The sequence below is a fragment of the Chiloscyllium punctatum genome, chromosome 4 (assembly GCF_047496795.1).
Source record: "Chiloscyllium punctatum isolate Juve2018m chromosome 4, sChiPun1.3, whole genome shotgun sequence".
Lineage (NCBI taxonomy): Eukaryota > Metazoa > Chordata > Chondrichthyes > Orectolobiformes > Hemiscylliidae > Chiloscyllium > Chiloscyllium punctatum.
Window position 1 is genome coordinate 104,506,032 of NC_092742.1, and position 23,035 is coordinate 104,529,066.

Genomic DNA, 23,035 nt, shown 5'->3' on the forward strand with positions numbered 1-23,035 from the left:
CAAATATAAGAATATCTTGTGTCTGTGCAGGCATGTCAATACATAGGTGCAGTGAGTCCAAACAAAACAAAAAGGAATCAGTCAGCCCGAGAGAAGTTTTGCCCTACTTCATTATTACTCTGGGATCTTAGCACAATCTGAGCATGCAATGGGGATATGGCAAATTGGAAATTTGGGTCAGGATAAATGTTTTTTTTTCTGGTTGGCAAGTTGGGGTGCCACAGGGTTTGTTTCTCTTGGTCCGAACTATTTACAAGCTATCTTAATGATTTAGACGTAGGGATAGAAAATATGATAGCTAAATTTGCAGAGAACACTAAAGTAATTGGGACAGTAAGTTGCAATGAAGAAATAAGAAATTTGCATATGGATATGGATAGCTGAGATGACTGGTCCAAAATTCGGCAGATGAAGTTTAATGTGGATAAGTGCAAGAATATCCATTTTGGTCAGAAGGAATGGAAAGACAACTTATTACCAAATACAGAGAAACTTTAGAGTGCTTCAGTGCAGAAGGATCTGGGTATCCTTATGCATGAATCACAGAAAATGCAGGTACAGCATTACTGGTAAGGAAAGCAAGTGGAATTTTGGTATCTGTTGCTAAAGAAATAGAATATACAGAATATGTAAGTAAAGCAGTACTGCTGCAACTTGAAAAGTCATTTATGAGACTGCACCTGGAGTACTGCATACAATTTTGGTCCCTTACTTGAGGGACTATAGTTGCATTCGAGTCAATTTGAAGGATTAATTTCAGAGATAAGAGATTTGTCTTCTGAGGAGAGACTGAACAGTTTAGACCAATAGCAAAATGCGGCAGAGTAGGACACCATCTTTTATTTCTTTTTTTCTATTTCTAGCAGTCCCTGGGCAGCATGAGGAGGAATGAGACCTGGAGCAGTGCGAAGGGAAGCAAGATCCGCTTCAGCATGAGGGGAATGAGACCTGGAACAGACGAGGGGAAGCGAGCCCCAGTGCAGCACAAGGGTACATGAACCCCAGTGGAGAGCAAGGGGAACGAGTCTTAGAGCAACGTGAGGGGAAGCGAGTCCCAGTGCACCACGATGGGAACGAGACCCAGAGCAGCACGAGGGGCAGCAAGTCCCAGTGCACTGCAATTTACCTTGTTGGTGAGGACCGGACGAAGGCAGAAGCTGAGGCGGACAGTTCTCGGTCTGGGGTCTGGCGCAGGCAGTCAGTCCATGTATTGGGCTGCTGCTATTTGAAACTTTTCTGGATTATGATGCCAATCTTTTAACTATGTGAAAACTACCTTATTTCTTAGACACTAAGTAATGCTACTTTCCCATTGATTGTTTTATTCTTCTGTGTCCAAGATTTGTACCTGGATGCTTGTACCTAATATGGAGCCATTAAAGGCAGCCATTATAAAAACTTTTCACTGCACTCCTGCACTGGAGTACATGTGATAATAAAAGATATTCTATTCTTCTATTCGATACTCTGGAGTACAGAAGTATTCACTACCCCAGAAAGTGGAAGATGATGGAATACTGAGTACCTTGAGGAGGATATAAGCAAATTTTTAATTAATATAGGGACTAAGGGCTGTAGACAGTGAGCAGGAAAGTGGAGTTGACGCCGAGACAAAATCAGCCACGATTGCACAGATATCGTGGAAGAGGGCTGAATTGCTCACTCCTGCACCCAGTTGATATGCTCCTCTTCTCTCTTTTAAATTCTTTCGGGGGTTTTTAAAATAGAAGTTTGGTCATCAGAATTTTCAAACTGCAGCACATTCATTCCAATTGTTTAGACGATGATTAAATTGAGGACATCAAAACAGATGTTTTGGAGATGCTGCTGAAGGAGCAGCTAAATGTGGACATTCCACTCAAAACAGGCCATGGGTTGAATGCCCAGAAACTCACTGCTATGTCCCTGGTACAGCATAACTATTAGCAGGCACCACCACAGTATAGATGATGTGGAGATGCCAGTGTTGGACTGGGATAGACATGCAACACTGAGTTTTTACCTAACTCCGAGTTATAGTCCAACAGGTTTATTTGAAATCACCTAATGAAGAACAGCGCTCCAAAAGCTTGTGATTTCAAATAAACCTATTGGGCTAAAAGCTAAAAGTCTGACTTTTAACAGTGTGGATGAGTTAAAGTGAATCAATCTGATCAATAATTACAAGAGATTAACCTGGTGGTCAGATGATAGTTATATCCAGTCAAATTTAACTTCATTTATGACATTATCTGATGTAAATTTTCTGTTTCTTATTCATCAACAGGATGTGGGTGCTGCTGTCTGGCCAATATTTATTGCCAAACCCTCCCTGTCTTTGCTGACGAACAGCCTTCTTGAACCACTGTAGTAAATCATCCCACAATGTCATCAGGGAGAGAACTCCAGGATTTATATCCAGTGACACTGAAGATATCGTTATCTACTTCCAAACCAGGATGGTGAGTGGCTTGGATGGGGGTTTATGGTGTTCCCATGTATCTGCTGCCCTTGCCCTTCTAGATGACAGAGGTTATGGGTTTGGAAGGTTGCTATCAAAGGAGCCTTGGAGAATTTCTTGTAGGTAGTACACACTGCTGCTTCTGAGCATCAGTGATGGAGGGAGTAAATGTCTGTGGATGTGATGCCAATTAAGTGAAGGAAGAACAAGCCATTTGGATACTTAGTTGCCTTGAAGTTAGGAGACAGAGGGTGATGGTGGAGGGTTGCTTTTCCAACTGGAGATCAGTGACTAGCTGTGTGCCGCAAGGATAGGTGCTGGGTCCACGACTAATTATCATTTACATAAATGATCTGGATACGAATATAACAATTTGCGTTGCAGATGTTTTGTCCCCTGTCTAGGTGACATCCTCAGTGCTTGGGAGCCTCCTGTGAAGTGCTTCTGTGATCTTTTCTCCGGCATTTATAGTGGCTTGAATCTGCCGCTGCCGGTTGTCAATTCCAGCTGTCCGTTGCAGTGGTCGGTATATTGGGTCCAGGTCGATGTACTTGTTGATTGAATCAGTGGATGAGTGCCATGCCTCTAGGAATTTCCTGGCTGTTCTCTGTTTGGCTTGTCCTATAAGAGTAGTGTTGCCCCAGTCAAACTCATGTTGCTTGTCATCTGCGTGTGTGGCTACTAAGGATAGCTGGTCGTGTCATTTCGTGGCTAGTTGGTGTCAAACAAGCCAAGTTGGCGAATCGACTACCGTTGCAGTCAAAGCATTCCATACCCTTACTAACCTTCGCACAAGGAAAAAATAACCATGATCCTTGCTGCATGTGACCCATATTGAATGAGGACACTACACAGCTTACTACATAAAGACAACTCAAGGCAGGCAGGCGGCAGAACCTTTTGGTTGCAATGAATCTGACAAATACTTTGAAAAGCTTTCTTTTTCTCTTTTATAGATTTTCCTTCCTCGTTTGGCATGAATAAAGAATATTTTCTTTATGTTCTGGTTTCGCACTGTGTTTGGTTTAAGGGAACTGCTATTACATTTCAATCTACGAAATAGTTAAGAATATATCAAAAGGAAGGCCAATTAAACTAGTTGGTAGTGATTAGAACTTCAGTCAGGAGCTTAACCCTTCTATCAAAAACATGGATTTTAAAGGGCCCGCTCCATTGATAACCTCAGGGATGTCCCAAAGCACTTTACAGCCAATTACATACTTTTGAGATCCAATAACTGTTTTAATGTAGAAAACGTGACACTGCAACGATAAGAGCCTTTTGTTGTGATGCTGATTAAGGCATAAATAGTGTCCAAGAGACTGGGGAGAACTCACCTGCTCTTCTTGACATAATGTCACAAGAGCTTTTATATCTTTCTGAGAAGACAAAGAGGCAGCTGCTACCATTAAGCCATGGCTGACAGCAATGGAAATATGAAGTAGGTAACCAGGGTAATTATCCCAGGCTTAAAACAGTGTACGAAATGTTAGTAGACCTTTGGCATAAAGTGGTATGAAGACAGTGCTGGACCATGAAACACAACATGTGTTGCTGAATTTTGAATCAAATAAAATGGCATTTCAGCAGACGTTTGAGTCATGCAGATTGTTCTAATAAAATTCCCAGCCTTAGGAGCACTGCGTCAATTTAATCATCACAGATGAGGTCACTCTCCAACTGTCACGCACAGCGAAAAGTATTTCCGTTCAAGTTTTAAATTTTAAAATCCACCCTTCACAGGTCACATTAAAAGGATAGACCAGGAGATTCTTGCATTTGGAGAACTGTTGGTTACACAGCATGTAGCTAATAGAGTATACCCATAAAGTCTGAAAAGCTGGCACTGCTCCCAACAAACTGAAATACTCTCTCATACCAAAATGCACAATTCATAGTTATCCTCTTACCCACAAACAACAGCTGGAGCGGCTGCTTTTCAAATCAAAACACGTGGCCAAAGTAAAAGAATGCTGTTGTAAGGCTACACTGTGTTTGACTGCAGCACAAAACTGCTTCGAATAGAGTTTAATCAGGATACAAGGGATTCCCACTGCTGCAATCACTATTACAGCTGAACAATAAGCATACATTGCACAGCAGCCAATGATCCAATGAGTTAAAAAATGTGCATCTCATTTGGCTGATAGAGGGCGCATTAACAAAAACAATTGTAAATTGAGGAGAACATTACTCTTTCAGGCATTTCAAGCCAGAGAATAGTCAGACATGTAAAGTCGTAAAATAAAAAACTAAACTGCTCAGCCTCCTGGTGAAAAGTCTTTTACTGTCAATTCACCCACAGACTACAGCTCCAATTCTAACTTCCAGAGTTTAAAACTGCTGTTAGAATGGTTTCAATGGGCTATGTTTAATTTTAGATATGACAAGGAGATAATATTTAGAATCTTAGAATCCCTATAGTGTGGAAACAGGCCCTTTGGCCCAACAAGTCCACAACGATCCTCCAAAGAGTAATCCACCCAGACCCATTCCCCCACTACCCTACATTTACCCCTAACTATTGCACTTAACTTACATATCCCTGAACACTACGGGCAATTTAGTATGGCCAATTCCTGCACAACCAGCACATATTTGGACTGTGGGAGGAAACCAGAGCACCCGGAGGAAACCCATGCAAACACAGGGAGAATGTGCAAACTCCACACAGTCTGTCGCCTGAGGCTGGAATCAAACCCGGGTCGTTGGTGCTGTGAGGCAGCAGTGCTAACCACTGAGCCACAGTGCTGGTGATATAAAGAGAGTCAAAAAGGAGCCAGAGACAGAACCAGAGGAGAGCAGCCAACAGAGAGTGGGGTTGGGGACAGCAGGTGAGTGACCAGATCACAGTGTGTGAGGAAGGCAAGAAGGTTCAAGAGGCAATGGAGAGAGGGTCAAGAAAGAGGGAGGGAGGAATTGAGAGACCAGGAAAAGAGGGATCAAGAGGAGGGGCGAGAGGGATTGAGAGACATGGGGAGGGATTGAGAAGTGGTGGAGAAGAATAAAGAGGTGACGAGGAGAGTGATCATGAGCTGGGGTGAGAGGGATCCAAAGATGGGGGCAGAGGGGGAATCGAAAGGAGAGAAAGGGATCGAGAGGAGGAAGAGGGGGAAGGGATTGAGAGGCAGGGAGGAGGAGAGAGATTGACAGCTGATGGAGGGAAATGAGGGATCAAGAAGTGGGGAGAGGGGAGTTCAAAAAGGAGTAATTGAAACAAGGGGGGGGGAATCAAGTGAGGGGATCGAAAAGATGGGAGAGGGGGAATCGGAGAGAGGGGATAGAGATGCATGGAGAGAAATACTGAGTGATGGCAAGGAGTGGCGGAATGAGTGACATCACAACTTGCCAATGGTGACCAGATATCCTAAATTAATTTAGTCCCATGTTGCCAGCATTGGCTCATATCCCTCTAAATCCTTCCTATTCATATACCCATCCAGGATGCCTTTTAAATGTTGAATTTGTACCAACTTCCACCATTTCCTGTGACAGCTCATCCCATATCCCTCTGCCTGAAAAAAATTGTCCCTTAGGCTCCTTTTAAGTCTTTCCCCTCTCGTTTTGGGCTCCCCAATCTTGGGGAAAAGACCTTGCCTATTTACCCTATTGATGCCCCTTATGATTTTATAAGTCTCTATAAGGTCTTCTGGGACTGCATCTGTTGGTAAAGAAGAGACAAAGATCTCTGTTAAGGATCTACCAATCTCATCCCTTGTCTCCTTGGGACAAATCCAATCTAGGTCTGGGGACTTTTCTATCTTAATGTTTTTCGAGACACCCAACACCACCTCCTTCTTAATACTGAAGAACTAATACATCTCTGCAGGAGCTCCTCAGGATAGTGTCCTAGGTCCAACCACCTTCAGCTGCTTTATCTATGAACTTTCCATAAGTTCAAAGGTGAGAATGTTGGTTGATGGACTATTTTTAGTGACTATCATTCTTCAGGTTCTAAAGCAGTCCGTCCTTGTCATTATCCATGTCAAGACATGGATCCTTATGAAATCTGACCATTCTAAGATCCTTGGACGATTTTCACTTGGACGTGAAGGTCTGAAAGATCAAAGAATCATGTAATCCCTTCGGCCTACTGAATTTTCCTGGAATTTTGGGAATGAAGTGGAAATGGTCAGAATTATTCACAAATTGCAACTAAAGCTGTCAAAATCAAAAAATGATGTGACTTGATAAAGAGGTGAGAGATTACCTTGCACATAGGGACCCTTATCAGGGTGCTCACGCACTCGAAGTGTGTAGGGCTTGTTTCCATCACAGCGCTTCAGAAGATCTCGGACACGTTCATTATAAATTTCCAGAAAGCTGTCAAAGGAAAAGGCCTCTATTATTTTATAGGCAAAAGTGAGGACTGCAGATGCTGGAAACCAGAGTCTAGATTAGAGTGGTGCTGGAAAAGCATGGCAGGTCAGGCAGCATCCGAGGAGCGGGAAAATCGACGGCTTTTGCCCCTGCTCCTCGGATGCTGCCTGACCTGCTGTGCTTTCCAAGCACCACTCTAATCTAGATGCAATTAGTTTATGTTAATGAATATAAATTTTATAAAACAAAAACTCATTGCTGCAAATCTGATATAAAATTAGAAATGGTTGGGAGTGCCTAACATGTCTGAAGATGGGATAATTTGTAGAGGCTCTACTTGTACCTTATCTCTCAGTGCAAAAGGCTTCAACACATTGAATTAGACTGTGTTACAGTTACAGAAAAGCAGTTTATCTCAAGTGGCGCATCTAGATATTTTTACATCACACAAGCCCCCTTCCCACTGAAGTTTGTCCATTCCTATTAGCAAATTATCCTATTCCTCAATTTTGATTAAGTTCAACAATGCTATCTGCCTCATCTGGTAGTATCACATTCTAACCACTCTCAGTAAAACAGATTCATAAGGTATTCATCTATTTTAATTTTACATTGTTTTCTTGTTGGAAGCTCTCTTATAGTAGATTTTTTATTTATACAGGTCACACTTTCACCTAACACATTTCATCATGTTGTCTACTCAGCTATGTTATGGTTGCTACCAAATGTACTATCAAACCATAGACTAATTTTAAACAATGCAAAAGCTGAAAAATATCAAAATCTTTGTCATGTCATATAATTTATCTTCTGTGTAATTATTACTATCACAGAGTTCTGGTATTCCCTTCCCCTAAGTTGGATTGATACCAGGGTCCAGAAAGATCTGATACAAACCATGGCTGGAGCACATTGCTTTGAGCTTCAAAGCCTTATGAGAATGAGATACAAATTGCAGAGATCACTAGATCAGAATATATGTCAATGATAAATTATGGTTGACAGTCACATGTGGCAGGCAATTTTTACTCACATTGAAACTGCAAGGCAACTGCGCCTGCATACTCACTGTTTGCATGCAGTCATTACAATTTGCAAGTTTGTGACAGAGTGGGAGAAATATGTTTTTTTTTAAAGTTTTGTGAAGCAGTGATTGAAACAGGGACTACGTTGACTAGATCAGGCTGGTGGCTGAATGAAGGAGGAATAAAAATATGCAAGATGATTATAGGATTTAGAATTAGTGCTCTTTTTGACTGGCTCAGGCAAATAGCCTATTCTAGTGTTATAATCCATGCACCCAACACCAAATCAATCAATCAATCTCTTGCACGCTAATCTTAAAATCAATCATAGAGCCATATTATTTGAACCATTCCCAACTGCCTTTGCAACCACTCCTACTGATCTCAACATTGTAAAATGTTATTCAGGTATCCTTCAAGCCACTATAGTGTATAAGCTGCTTCCACCAGTGTTCTACATGTTATGACTGAGGGTTGGTTAGCTCAGCTAGCTGGGCAGCTGGTTTGCGATGCACAGTGATGACAGCAGCGTGGATTCAATTCCCATGCCAGCTGAAGTTACCATGCAGGTCCTGTCTTCTCAACCTCTCCCCTCACCTGAGAATGTGGTGACTCAAGTTAAGCTAACCACCAGTCCTCTCCTTCTCTAATGAGAGAGCTGCCTTATGGTTTTCTGGGAATATGGGATAAGGTCTGATAGTCTTGTTTCTCATACAACCGTCAGATGATACAAATGTGGTAATATCTGTCAATGTAATCAATTTAAAAGGTGAGATTTCAATAAAGGAACACCAGCATTCTCACCTAACTTCTATTCTGCATGATGTTGGCTTCTCTTGGTAGTCATCCACCCTGGAGAAGAGTCCCTGTGAAAAGCAACAAATATGATACTCATGGTGCAAACAGTGATGAAATATCCAAGAGTTTAAAGTGCTAGGACAGTAATTACCTTGCATATCCTTGGTGTCAGCCCAACAGATGCCTAAAGGACACAAAGGAATAATGAGTTACATGAAACTTGTATTTTAATAATTTCCTTACTGAAAACCATCTATTGGCGGTCATATATTCAATTAAACAAATAGAGTTTCAACTGCTAATTCTATCCTTTGGCCAATCCTATGATTAATTGTTTTCCTCATTGTTACATACACAGTTTTTATGATTCCAAATATTGTCCCCACTTTCACAAGCCTAACAATTTTTATTATTATTTACCTCTTGTTTTCAATTATCATCAAACTCTTGATAAATCACTCATGCTTGCAGGCATAAAGGAAGAAAGGACTTGGATTTATATTGCATCGTTCAAGGCTTCAGGGTATCTCAAACTACATTAGAAATGTAGTCACTATTCTATTGTAGGAATTGCAATTGGCGTTTTGTGCACAGCAAAGTGTCAAACATGATAAGGCCATTTATTGATGTCAGATGAGAAACAGACAGCAGGAAACCACCCTAATTTCTGTCAGTACAATACCAAATGATGTTGTAGATCTATCAGAGAGGACAACCAAGACCCAAAGCGAAAGATGACTCCTTAGGCTGTATAGCAGTCCCTTAGTGTTGCCCAGATTTGGAGCTCAGTATTGGAGTAGAATTTGAAACTACAGAAGATGTGCTAGCTGAAGGTCAGTCATCTGAGGCCCAGGAATCTGTAGGAATTCCTCAGGGTTGTATCTCCGAGACACAGCCAAATTCACAAGCTTCATTACTGACCTTCCCTCTGTCATAACATTGGGGTATTTGATGATAACTGCACTGTCTTTAACAAAATGCATGATTCCTCAGGTACTGAAGTGCATACCCACATGTAACAACGTCTGGGCAAGATTCAGACTTGGGTTGATAAGAGGCAAGTAATTTTCATCATACATGGATACTAGGTAATGAACAGCTTCAATAATTTATCTCCCCTTGACATTCAATGACATGCTGTTGTTAATGGAGGGAACCTAACAGAACGAGCCATATAAATATAGTGGTTACAAAAACAAACCAAAGGTTAGGAATTCTGCAGCAAACAACTCCCAAAGTCTGACCACACTCTGCAAGGCACAAATCAGATGCGTCATAGAATATTCTCCACTTGCATGGATGAGTGCAGCTCAGCATCATCCAGGACAAAGCAGCCGCTTGAGTGGCACCTAAATTGTTCACTCCCTCTACACCACTGCAGTGTATACCATCCACAATATTTAGAGCAGCAATTTGCTCGGACCTCTTTGACAGCAACTTCCAAACAAGGATGATGATGCATGGGAACACCATCACCTGACTTGGAAATCTATTTTCAATCTTCACTGTTGCTGGGTCAAAATTCTGGAACTTCCTTCTTAACAGCACAGTGGTGGTGAGCTGCCTTCTTGAACAGTTGTAATCCATGTGGTGTAAGTACACCACGGTACATTTAGGGAGGAAGTTTCAGAGTTCTGATGCAAGTTGATGACCGATCGACTATATATTCGTAAATAAACCAAACTTAATAGATCTGGGAGGTTCAAAACCAGTGCATTACAGGTTGTGCAAAATATAACAGAAATAACTTACATTTAAATATCACTCTTCATACATTCATATAATACAGAAGAGGTACTTTGAACCATTGAGTCTGTACTGTCAAAAAATAGACTAAATCTACACTCCAACTTTCCTGCACTAGGCCCATAGCCTTGAGTGTTATAACATCTCAAGTGCCCACTCAAGTAATTTTTTTTTAAGATTGTGAGTGCTTCCAGGTAGTACACTCCAGGCCTCCACCATCCTCTGGGTGAAAATATTTTCAAGTCTCCTCTAAACCTCCTGCCTTTCCCTTTAAAATGATGGCCCTTGTTACTGAATCTTCAACTAAGAAGAACAGCTACATTCCATTCATCCTGTCTATGCCACTAATGATCTTAAATGCTCTATCTGGTCCCAACTTAACTTTCTCTGCTTATAACCCCTAGCTTCTCTTCGTGGCCAAAGTGTTCCATTCCATATAACATCCTGGTGAATCTTTTCTGTACCAGCTCCTGTGAAATCGCACCCTTCCTGTGGCCAAATCAACATAATCTCCTTGCTCTTACAATTTAAGCCTCAGTTGATAAACATAAAGTGGAGGTGCTGTTGTTGGACCGGGGTGGACAAAGTCACAAGTCACCCAATGAAGCAGCAGCACTCCGAAAGTTTGAGATCAAAAATAAACTTGTTGGAGTATAATCTGGTGTCAGGTAACTTCCAACATTGTCAACTGATAAAGGTAAATATGCCATATTCCTTCCTAACTACACTATTGACCTGTCCTGCCACATACAGGGATTTGTGGACGAACACACCCTCTGTCCCCCCGAGGAGCCTAGTGTCTTCCCATTCATTGAACATTCCCTTGGTGTGTGACTTCTTCCAAAGTGCATCAATTTACACTAATCAGGGTTAAATTCCATTTGTCACTGAACTGACCAATCCAAACCAAAACCTCACTGTCAACTACCCAGTCAGTCTTTGAGGCATCCTCACACCATCAAGTTCCTAACATGCTCATCGACATCATTTGTATATATCATGAACAATAAAAGACCCAGCACGGATATCTGTAATACGCCTTCATGACCATCTTATATTCATGTCTCCTGTCGCTCACCCAATTTTGGAGCCAACTTGCCAATTTATCTGGAATCCTATGTGCTTTTACCTTCATTCACCTTCAGGCTCCCATGTGGAACCTTGTTGAAATGCTCAAGAAAGTCCACATAAACCAATTCAACTGCCCTACCTTCATTTACATACATGGTCACATCCTTTGAAAAATCCAACCAGATTTGTTATGTATGAGTTCCACCTGACAAAGCCAAGCTGACAGCCCTGATTAATCCTTGCTTCTCAACATGGAGACTAAGTTTCTCCTTCAGAATTTCTCCAATAGTTTCCCTACCAATAATGTGAGACCGGTCTGACATTCCCTGATCTCTCTCTACTCCCCTTCTTGAAAAATGGAACCACACGGGCTGTCCTCCAGTCCTCTGGCACCTCCCGTGTGGTCAGAGAGAAATTTAAAATTTGCGATTTCATTCTTCAACTTGGACATAACTGATCTGGACCTGGGTATTTGTCCAGCTTGAAATCCACCAAAACCTCCCCCACTCCCTCCATCAAACTGCTCAAAAACCTCAGAGTCCATCTTTTTCTCAATTCTCTATCTACACCCTCCTTTTCCTGAGTAAAGGCATGGACTTCAGATGTCCCAAATACTTCACAATTAATTATTTTTAAAGTGCAGTCACTGGTAGAAAGGCAAACATGTCAGACAATTTGTATACAGCAAGATTCCACAACCAGCAGGAAGATTAAACAAAAGTTTGGTTGTGTTAGTCGTGAGAAACCGTTGGGCAGGGAATAAAGCAGAGTCTACTACTCTTTTCCAAAAGTACTGCGTGGTCATTTACACCCACCCTAACAGGAGATAGAGTCATAGAATGTACAGCAAGGAAACAGATCCTTCAGTCTAACTCGTCTATGCCGACCAGGTAACCCAACCTAATCTAGTCCCATTTTCCAGCACTTGGCCTCCAAACCCTTCCTATTCATATACCCATCCAGATGCCTTTTAAACGTTGCAATTGTACCAGCCTCCACCACTTCCTCTGACAGCTCATTCCATACATGCACCACCCTCTGCGTAAAGTCAGTTTTGAAGAAACTAAAAAAAAGCTGGAAATCACAGTGGGTCAGGCAGCATCCGTGGAGACACAGCAAGCTAAGGGCCTGTGCTGTTCTGTTCTATATTCTATGTAATGTTTTCGAGTCTAGAGAGTTTTGGTATTGTGCCTCATTTGAAATGCATCAAACAACATCCTGCATTGGAGTGTCAGCCTGTATTTTATGCACAAATCACTGGAGTGGAAGTTAACCACATAACCTGCTAACTCAGGTGAGAGTGGCAGTTCTTCTATAGCGTGATGGTTGCTATCTTGTGGAACCCCGTGTTATAGGAAAATCACACTTTAGAAACAGTGCTTAAAGTTTTGGTAATGTAATCACATTACAGTCAACATACATTTCAAAAGTTCACATTTTAGAAACAGTATCCCCAATTTGTCAATCGCATTACAGCAAATTTGCGTTAACGAAACGCGCGTTATAGCAGAATAATCTGTACAACAGACAAAAACACACAATCCCACCTTCTGCTTTACCAATTATGCTGCTTGATAGCCAATAGAAATTGCACAAAATAAACTGATAATTACATTCAGCAATCCGAACTACAAATTTATTGATGAAGTCTGAAGTAAAACATTTATTTTGCAAAGAACATTTTTCAACAAAGATGAAGTCTCCTCTGCGTGAAGTATTAAAAGCTGCAAAAGATAACAGATTCTCTCCTGAAGTAGAACTGTAGACAGAATCAGGTAATAGTGGAGATGAAATTGGCACAAGTGCACTAGAGTTCTTCTTTACGAGGTAACACAACAAAATTTTGGTTTATTAATTTACCACAACAAACAAAATAAAAGATTTTTTTAACTCATCAGAAAACTCACCAAAATGATTGTACAATCGTGTTCTGAGGAGTCCTATTCAACTTGAAATGTTAACCTTGTTTCTCTCTCCACATATGCTGCTGGCCTACTGAGCTTTTCCAGCAACTATCGTTGTTTTTAATGACTATACCACAACCATCCAATGAAGATCCTCTCCTATACGCAAAAGTTCTCAGGCAAGTTTTAATTTCTCTTTACATCGAGCAATGAATAAGTCCTCCATATAAAGTTATTCCTCCTCATAGTCAGCAATCACTCGGTGATGAGTATGATTGTCCACCTTGTAAATTCCATGTCACTGGTTGCGAATTCTGTGGGTCCTTGTGTGGCTGATGAGCCCGAAACTCACCTCTGACCACACGTTGGGCAGGTGTTTCCAGTGGTGAAAGTGGTCCTTGGACTTGAGATTATTGGCATTCCTCTCTCCAGTTCCTTTTCTCGAAGAATTGTTCCGCTTCATACAACAGCTTCCACCGATTCGATTGCTTCTGGACGAGGGTCTCCCCAGAGTTGATATCTATTTTACATTTCTTGAGGTAAGCTTTCAGGGAGTCTTTGAAATGTTCCTTTGCCCTCCTCTCAATGAACTGCCCTCCTTGAACTAGATGAAGACTAGTTGCTTTGGCAGTTTTCATCCTAAGTGCATGGCCAGCCCAGTGGAATTGGCTTTGGATGAACATGGCCTGGATGCTGGTGCTATTGGCCATTTCAAGGAGACTGATATCAGTACGTTTGCCTGCCCAGCTAATTCAGAGAATCTGTTTCAAACAGCATTGATGGCACTTCTCAAGGGTCTTCGGGTGGCATCGATATGTAGTCCAAGGTTTGAAACCCATACAGAAGATCCAGAAAGTTGACTGCCTTATGCACAAGGATCACAATCACAGAGACTCTCATCCTTAGGCATTTGATGGCAGCGCTTGCAGATTGGAGATAATGTTAAATCTCCGCTATGATGTCAGCCTTAGATGATGGGTAGCTTCCCAGGGAGAGGATGTGTTCCATATCTGTAAGGCTTTCTCTACCTCAAGAGGAGTTAGTAAGGGTCATATCCTTTGGAGTACATTTTTGAAGTTTGAGGATGTTGAACCAAGTCATTTTACTCGGGTAAGACTCAAAACTCTGATAAGCTGGTTAAAGAAGTGTATAGAAATGTAAACAGTGGAAACTGTTCCAATGTAAAGCTGCAATAAATTGCTGTAAGCATATTTAGAAAAATCTCATCTCAGTAAAATGACAATCTCTCATTTAAAGCATTTTTGGTCTCCCAACCAGCGGAAATATTTTTCCAGCACCTACTCTGTCCATCCTTTTAAGTATTTCATAGGGTTCAATGAGATCACTTTTCATCCTTTGAAATTCTGAAACACTCAGGAATCTATGACGAGCGCGTGATTAGATTAGATCAGATGCCCTACAGCGTGGATACAGGCCCTTCAGCCCAACAAGTCCACAATGACCCACCAAAGAGTAACACAGCCAGACCCATTTCCCTTGACTAATGCACCCAACACGATGGGCAACTTAGCGTGGCCAATTCACCTGACCTGCACATCTTTGGACTATGGGAGGAAACCAGAGCACCTGGAGGATACCCAAGGAGACTCAGGGAGAATGTGCAAACTCCACGCTGACAGTCGCCAGAGGCTGGAATCAAACCCGGGTCCCTGGCGCTGTGAGGCAACAGTGCTAACCACCGTGCCACCTAGCGTCTGCTAGTTCTTCCGAGTAAACCTGTTGGACTATAAGCTGGTGTTGTGTGATTTTCAACTTTGTCAACCTCAGTCTAACACTGGCCACTCATCATCTTGAAAGAGCAGAGTGTTTACCTCGGTGCTGTGCCTGTCTTAGGAGTATCTAATTCAGGAAATGTCAGGGGTTCTTGTTTTCTTTCCTGTTTACATCTTTGGTTTTTATAAGAGTGAAGGATTGTTGATCAAAACTAGAGACTTGTGGTGAACACAAGGATTGATTCTGTATCTGTTGCCATTTGTCAATTATATTTGCATTGAGAATATAGGAAACATGCGTGTATGAAACGAGCTGCCAGAGGATGTGGTGGAGGCTCGTACAATTACAACATTTTAAAGACATCTTGATGGATACAGGAATAGAAAGGGTTTAGAGGGATATGGGCCAAGTGCTGGCAAATGGGACTGGATTAATTTAGGATATCTGGTTGGCATGGGTGAATGGGACAGAAGGGTCTGTTTCCATGCTGTACATCTCTATGACTCTATATGCCCAGTTTGTCCGATCTCTCTTCATTGCACAGTCCTGCAATTGCAGTCCAGATAATCTTCACTCCCTCTGTGACAATAACATCTTCCCTGAGGTACAAACCAAATCTCACAATTTGGCCTCCCTTCCAGTGGAGAGACAAAGTGCAGACTGGGTGACCGCTTTGCAGAACACTTACCTTAAGCTTCCAGTAGCCTGCCACTTAAATGCACTGCCATATTCCCATGCCAACATTTCTATCTCAGGCCTGCTGCAATGGTCCAGTAAAACTCAACACAAGCTGAAGGAACATCATCTTCACCTTCGAGGCCTCAGGACTCAACACTGAGTTTAACAATTTCAAAATAGAAACACCATTCTCCATATTCACTACTCTCCTCAACACCCTAGATTCTGTTCCCCAGCTTAACATCAGGAATCCCTTTATTTGCTTCTGCTTTTATCCTTTCTCTCTCTCTCTCTCTGGCTCCAATTTTTTGACTTAATCCTCCCCAGCCCACCCCTGCCAATAACATAAATACCACCATTTCCCAGCTGCTTTCAGTTCTGAAAAAGGGTCACTTGACTCAAAACCTTAACTCTGTTATTTTCTCTCCATAGATGCTGCCAGACCTGTTGACTTTCTCAAGTAATTTCTGTTTTTGTAACATTCTACTGGCCTTCCTAAAAGCTTGCTGCATCTGCATGTTAGCCTTCAGTGACTAATTGACAAGGATACCCAAATCCCTTTGTGCATCTACACTTTCTGACCTCCCAGCATTAAGAAGTAATCTTTGTTCCTCTGACTAAATGGATAACCTCATATTTTCAACACTATATTTTGAAATGTTTATGCCCACTCATCAAGCCTATTCAAATCTTCCTGCAATTACATTCCATTTTTCTCACAACACACATTCCTGTCTAGCGTTGTATCGTCTGCACATCTGGTCCTCTCATCTAAATTATCAATATATTTTGTGAACAGCTGAGGCCTAGGTCCTGGGCCTTGCAGTAACCCATCACAAGGCCTCAAATATAGAACTGAAGGAACCATGATGAGAATGAAGTATCACCATCACTGTCAATCACTTGCTAATGAGTACGATTGTCCATAGGAAATTCCACATCATTGGTCATAGGTTCTGTGGGTCAGTGTGGGGCTGATGAGCCAGATTATACAGCCTCATCCTCCAACCACATATTTGGCAGCTATTTCCAGGAGATGGAATTGGCCCTTCCCCTCGAGATTGCTCACCTTCCTTTTTCCTATTCGTTTTCTGACTTGCATATTGCCGATGGATGTTCTCAAAGAATTGTGCCCCTTCTCCAATTCGCTTTCTTCTGAACAAGGGTCTCCCAGTTGTTGACATTTACGTTGCACTTAATTGAAGAAAACATTCAAGGAGTCTTCAAAAAGCTGCCTTAGTCCTCCTCTAAATCAAGTGCCTTCATTGAACTGGGAGAAAAAAAATTAGCTTTGGTCGTCGGAAGTCTTAAGTATGTGGCTACCCAGCAGAATTAGATTCAGATGATGGCGGCCTCAATATTGGTGCTACTGGCTGCTTCAAGGAGACTGATGTTCATACATCAGTCTCAGCTGATGTGGAGAATTCACTTCAAACAGCAGTGATGGTAGCTCTCAAGGGCCTTGAGCTGGTCGCAATTCATAGTCCAAGTTTTGGAGTCATACGGAAGAATGAGAAGGACAAGTGCCTTATACACAAGGATCTTGGTATCAGCATAGATGTTGTAGTTGTCAAAGACTCTCATGTTTAGGTGACCAAAGGCAGGGTTTGCTGATTAGATGGACCTCTGTATCAATATCAGCTTTAGATGAGAGGTAGTTTCCTAGATAGAGAAAATACTCCATGTTTAGGAAGACTTGTCAATTGATCTTAATAGACGGGTGGACCAAATTTTACTTGGGATGAGTTGGTAAAGGACTTGAGGTTGATGTTGAGATCAATTATTCAGTATGCTTCCATGAAAAGCATTAAGCAAAGACTTTTAAGATAGTGGAGGTGACATTGTCATCCACAGACTGAAGTTCAACAAGTGAGGTCACTGTCATTTTGTTCTTGGATTTCAACTGAGGGTTGTAAAGTTCTCTGTCCATCCTGTGGACAATATCCACATCATTGGGAAACTCACTCTTGACAAAATAAATAATGGTGGCGATGAAGATGGAGACTGTACCAAGCATATACACGAAAGACGAGGAACACTTCAGAGATGGAAAGGGATAGCTATATACCGCAGGGCAAGAGTTACAGCTGGGGGAAAGGAAAGTATGATGCGATTAGGCAAGATTTAAGATACACAGGCTGAGGAAGGAAACTGCAAGGGCTGGACACAATTGAAATGTGGAGCTTATTCATGGAACAGCTACTGCAAACCAAATCATCCGCCGACATTTCCACCACCTCCAAATGGACCCCACCACCAGGGATATATTTCCCTCCCCACCCCTTTCCGCCTTCCGCAAAGACCGTTCCCTCCGTGACTACCTGGTCAGGTCCACACCCCCCAACAACCCACCCTCCCATCCTGGCACCTTCCCCTGCCACCGGAGGAATTGCAAAACCTGCGTCCACACCATCTCCCTCACCTCCATCCAAGGCCCCAAAGGAGCCTTCCACATCCATCAAAGTTTTACCTGCACATCTACCAATATCATTTATTATATCCATTGCTCCCAATGCGGTCTCCTCTACAGTGGGGAGACTGGACGCCTCCTAGCAGAGCGCTTTAGGGAACATCTCCGAGACACCCGAACCAATCAACCACACCACCCTGTGGCCCAACATTTCAACTCCCCCTCCCACTCTGCTGAGGACATGGAGGTCCTGGGCCTCCTTCACCACTGCTCCCTCACCACCTGACGTCTGGAGGAAGAACGCCTCATCTTCCGTCTCGGAACACTTCAACCCCAGGGCATCAATGTGGACTTCAACAGTTTCCTCATTTCCCCTTTCCCCACCTCACCCCAGTTCCAAACTTCCAGCTCAGCACTGTCCCCACGACCTGTCCTACCTGCCTATCCTCCTTCCCAACTATCCACTCCACCCTCCTCTCTGACCTATCACCTTCATCCCACCCCCATCCACCCACTGTACTCTTTGCTACCTTCCCCCACTCTCCTCCCTGACCTATCACCTTCATCCCCACCCCCACTCACCTATTGTACTCTATGCTACTTTCTCTCTCCCCCCCCCCCCTCCCCACACCGTCCTCTCATTTATCTCTCCACCCTGATGAAGGGCTTTTGCCCGAAATGTCGATTTTACTGCTCCTCAGATGCCGCCTGAACTGCGGTGCTTTCCCAGCACCACTTATCCAGAATCTTGTTTCCAGCATCTGCAGTCATTGTTTTTGCCTATTTGATAAGTATGTCCCTGTCAGGCAGGTAGGAAATGGTTTTGAGCTATAGGGAGAGGTTGAATAGGCTGGGGCTGTTTTCCCTGGAGCGTCAGAGGCTGAGGGTTGACCTTATAGAGGTTTATAAAATCATGAGGGGCATGGATAGGGCAAATAGACCAAGTCTTTTCGTTGGGGTGGGGAAGTCCAGAACTAGAGGGCATAGGTTTAGGGTGAGGGGTGAAAGATATGAGAGACCTAAAGGGCAACTTTTTCACACAGAGGATGGTATGTATATGGAATGAGTTGCCAGAGGAAGTGGTGGAGGCTGGTACAATTGCAACATTTAAAAAGGCATCTGGATGGGTGTATGAATAGGAAGGGTTTGGAGGGACATGGGCCAGGTGCTGGCAGGTGGGACTAGATTGGGATATATGGACTGAAGGGTCTGTTTCCATGCTGTACACCTCTATGACTCTGTGACTAAGAGGAAGAAGGTGTCTTATGTAAGGATGATACGTGAAGGCTCACTGAGGGCACTTGAGAGTCACAATTTAACCAGGAAAGACCTAAAGAGAAAGCTTAGAAGACCAAGGAGGGGACGTGAGAAATCATTGGCAGATAGGATCAAGGCAATCCCTAAAGCTCTCTATAGGTATGTCAGGAATAAAAGAATGACTAGAATAACATTATGGCCAATCAAAGACAGTAGTGGGAAGTTGTGTGTGGAGTCCAAGGAGATAAGATAGGCACTACACGAATAGTTTTTGTTAGTATTCACACTGGAAAAAGGCAATGTTGTCAAGAACACTGAAACACAATCTACTAGACTAGATGGGATTAATTACTGGATTAGTGGTGCTGGAAGAGCACAGCAGTTCAGGCAGCATCCAAGATGCTGCCTGAACTGCTGTGCTCTTCCAGCATCACTAATCCAGTATTTGGTTTCCAGCATCTGCAGTTATTGTTTTTACCTAGATGGGATTAAGGTTCACAAGGAGGTGGTGTTAGCAATTCTGGAAAATGTGACAATAGAGAAGTCCCGCGGGCCAGATGGGATTTATCCTAGGTTTCTCTGGGAAGCCAGGGACGAGATTGAAGAGCATTTGGCTTTGGTCTTATGTCATCATTGTCTACAGGAATAGTGTCAGAAGACTGGAGGAAAGCAAATGTTCTCCCCTTGTTCAAGAAGGGGAGTAGAGACAACCCTGGTAATTATAGACCAATGAGTCTTACTTCGGTTCTGGGTGAAGTGTTGGAAAAGGTTACAAAAGATAGGATTTATAATCATCTAGAAAGGAATAGGTTGATTATGGATAGTCAACACGGTTTTGTGAAGGGAAGGTTGTGCCTCACAAACCTTATTGGGTTCTTTGAGGTGACCAAACAGGTGGATGAAGGTAAAGCGGCTGATGTGGTGTATTTGGATTTTAGTAAGGCACTTGAGAAGGTTCCCCATGGTAGGCTATTGCACAAAATATGGAGGCAGGGGATTGAGGGTGATTTAATGGTTTGGATCAGAAACTGGATAGCTGAAAGAAGACAGAGGGTGGTGGTTGATCAGAAATATTCTTCCTGGACTTCAGTTACTAGTGGTGTATCACAAGGATCTGTTTTGGGGACACTGCTGTTTGTCCTTTTTATAAATGACCTGGATGAAGGCTTAAAAGGATGGGTTAATAGATTTGCAGACGACACTAAGGTCGCTGGAGTTGTGGATAGTGCCAAAGGATGTTGCAGGTTACAGAGGGAATAGATAAGCTGCAGAGCTGGGCTGAGGGGTGGCAAATGGAGTTTAATAAAGTGGAAAAGTGTGAGGTGGTTCACATTGGAAGGAGAAACAGGAATACAGAGTGCTGGGCTAATGGTAAGATTCTTGGTAGTGTGGATGAGCAGAGAGATCTCAGTGGCCATGTGCATAGATCCCTGAAAGTTAACAACCCTATCAACTTGGGTGGCAAGAAGGTGTACAGTGTGTTAGCTTTTATTGGTAGAGGGATTAGATTTCAGAGTCACGAGGTCATGTTTCAGCTGTACAAACTCAGGTGCGGCCGCACTTGAAGTATTGCATACAGTTCTGGTCGCTGCATTATAGGATGACAGTGAAAGTTTTGGAAAGGGTTCAGAGGAGATTTACCAGGATGTTGTCTGGTATGAAGGGAAAGTCTTATGAGGAAAGGCTAAGGGAGTTGAGGCTGTTTTCATGAGAGAGAAGAAGGTGCAGAAGTGACCTTATTGGTAGAGGAATTGAGTTCCAGAGTCCTGAGGTCATGCTGCAGTTGTATAAGACTCTGGTGCGGCCGCATCTGGAGTATTGTGTGCAGTTTTGGTCGCCATACTATAGGAAGGATGTGGAGGCACTGGAACGGGTGCAGAGGAAGTTTACCAGGATGTTGCCTGGTATGGTAGGAAGATCCTATGAGGAAAGGCTGAGGCACTTGGGGTTGTTTTCATTGGAGAAAAGAAGGTTTAGGGGTGACTTGATAGAGGTGTACAAGATGATTAGGGGGTTAGATAGGGTTGACAGTGAGAACCTTTTTCCACGTATGGAGTCAGCGATTACAAGGGGGCATAGCTTTAAATTAAGGGGGGGTAGATATAGGACTGATGTTAGGGGTAGGTTCTTCACTCAGCGAGTCGTAAGTTCATGGAATGCCCTGCCAGTAGCAGTAGTGGACTCTCCCTCTTTATGGGTATTTAAGCGGGCATTGGATAGGTATATGGAGGATAGTGGGTTAGTGTAGGTTAGGTGGGCTTAGATCGGCGCAACATCGAGGGCCAAAGGGCCTATACTGCGCTGTATTCTTCTATGTTCTATGTTCTATGTTCTATGACCTAATTGAGACATATAAGGTGATCAGAGGACTAGATAGCGTGGACAGTGGGAGGTATTTTCCTTGAATGGAGAAGGATAGCATGAAGGGACATAGCTTTAAACTGAGGGTAATAGATATTGGACAGATGTCAGAGGTGGTTTCTTTACTCAGAGATTAGTAAGGGTGTGAAACACCCTGCCTGCAACAGTAGTGAATTCTTTAAGGATATTTAAATGGTCTTTGGATAAAAATATAGATGAAAATGGAATAATGTAGGTTAGATGGGCTTCAGATTGGTATCAAAGGTCAGTGCAACATCGAGGGCCAAAGGGCCGGTACTGCACTGGAATGTTCTATTTTCTAACTGAACATCTTTCTGATCTACAAGTTTAGAACCAGAAAGCTACAGTCAAGATCTGATATTGTATTTCAGCATTTTTAGTTAGAATCGTTTCAATATATGTCACAAGGGCAGATTTAATTGCCCCATTATCTTTTAGTCTTTTTACCATTTGTAGCTATCTACAGAAAATAAATTACTCTTATTTATACAACACATTCATAAGCCTGAGGTATCCCCAACAGCTTTTTGCCAATTAAGTACTTTGAAAAGTAGTCACTGTTGTACTGTAATCAATGCTTCTCAAAGCCATGGTTTGTTCTCCACATTCTCTTGGATGAATCAAAGGAAATAAAACAAGTTTTCAGTAAAGTGATTTTCAGTGCAATCAGCTCTCAAATACAGTGATTCTTCTGACTATTGAGTTAAATACTACGTCAGTCAGAAAGGAAGATTAAGCCAGAACATGTCTGGTGGCTGAGAAACCCCAAGCTAAGCCATTCACTGCTAAAGAATCCATTTGGCATTATTCATCCTACAGCTGTGCAGAATGGACATGGAGGCTACTAAGTGTCTTTCATTGCTGAAGTGAATAGGTTAGTGTAAGAGAAATAAAGGGTGCATGAATAAAACTAACTAAAATAATGCAGAACTGTACTCTGGCTTCCTGCCTTACTTGTGTGAATGGCGGGGGGGGGGGGGGGAAGAAATGAAGAAAAAAACACGAATTGAATACTCACTGGTGTCCCCATCATAGTATACGTTTTTCCTGAGCCAGTTTGCCCATAGGCAAACAGACAGACATTGTAACCCTCTATAGCTCCTGACAGGACTGATGTGCCAAGATCCTGATACACCTGCACATAAAGGGAATAATTAGGATTAGTACACTAGAGAATTGCAAATGTCAATGTCACAAAAAGTAAGAATTTCAAAAAGCACAATCTAGCTTTTTTGAGCCCCAGAACATGCCCTAGTTTCACAGTAGATGT

General features: G+C 42.6%; 1 protein-coding gene across 2 annotated transcripts in view; it reads right to left on the reverse strand.

Moving 5' to 3' along the window:
• Positions 1-23,035, reverse strand: part of stard9 (StAR-related lipid transfer (START) domain containing 9) — a 282,626-nt gene that overhangs the window by 136,696 nt on the left and 122,895 nt on the right. For both annotated transcript variants that reach the window (XM_072569468.1, XM_072569469.1), the window contains exons 4-7: positions 22,784-22,900; positions 8,735-8,767; positions 8,590-8,651; positions 6,651-6,763 (exon numbers count right to left, since the gene is read on the reverse strand). In XM_072569468.1, the coding sequence (XP_072425569.1) occupies positions 6,651-6,763; positions 8,590-8,651; positions 8,735-8,767; positions 22,784-22,900 (325 nt within the window). The remainder of the gene's footprint in view (positions 1-6,650; positions 6,764-8,589; positions 8,652-8,734; positions 8,768-22,783; positions 22,901-23,035) is intronic.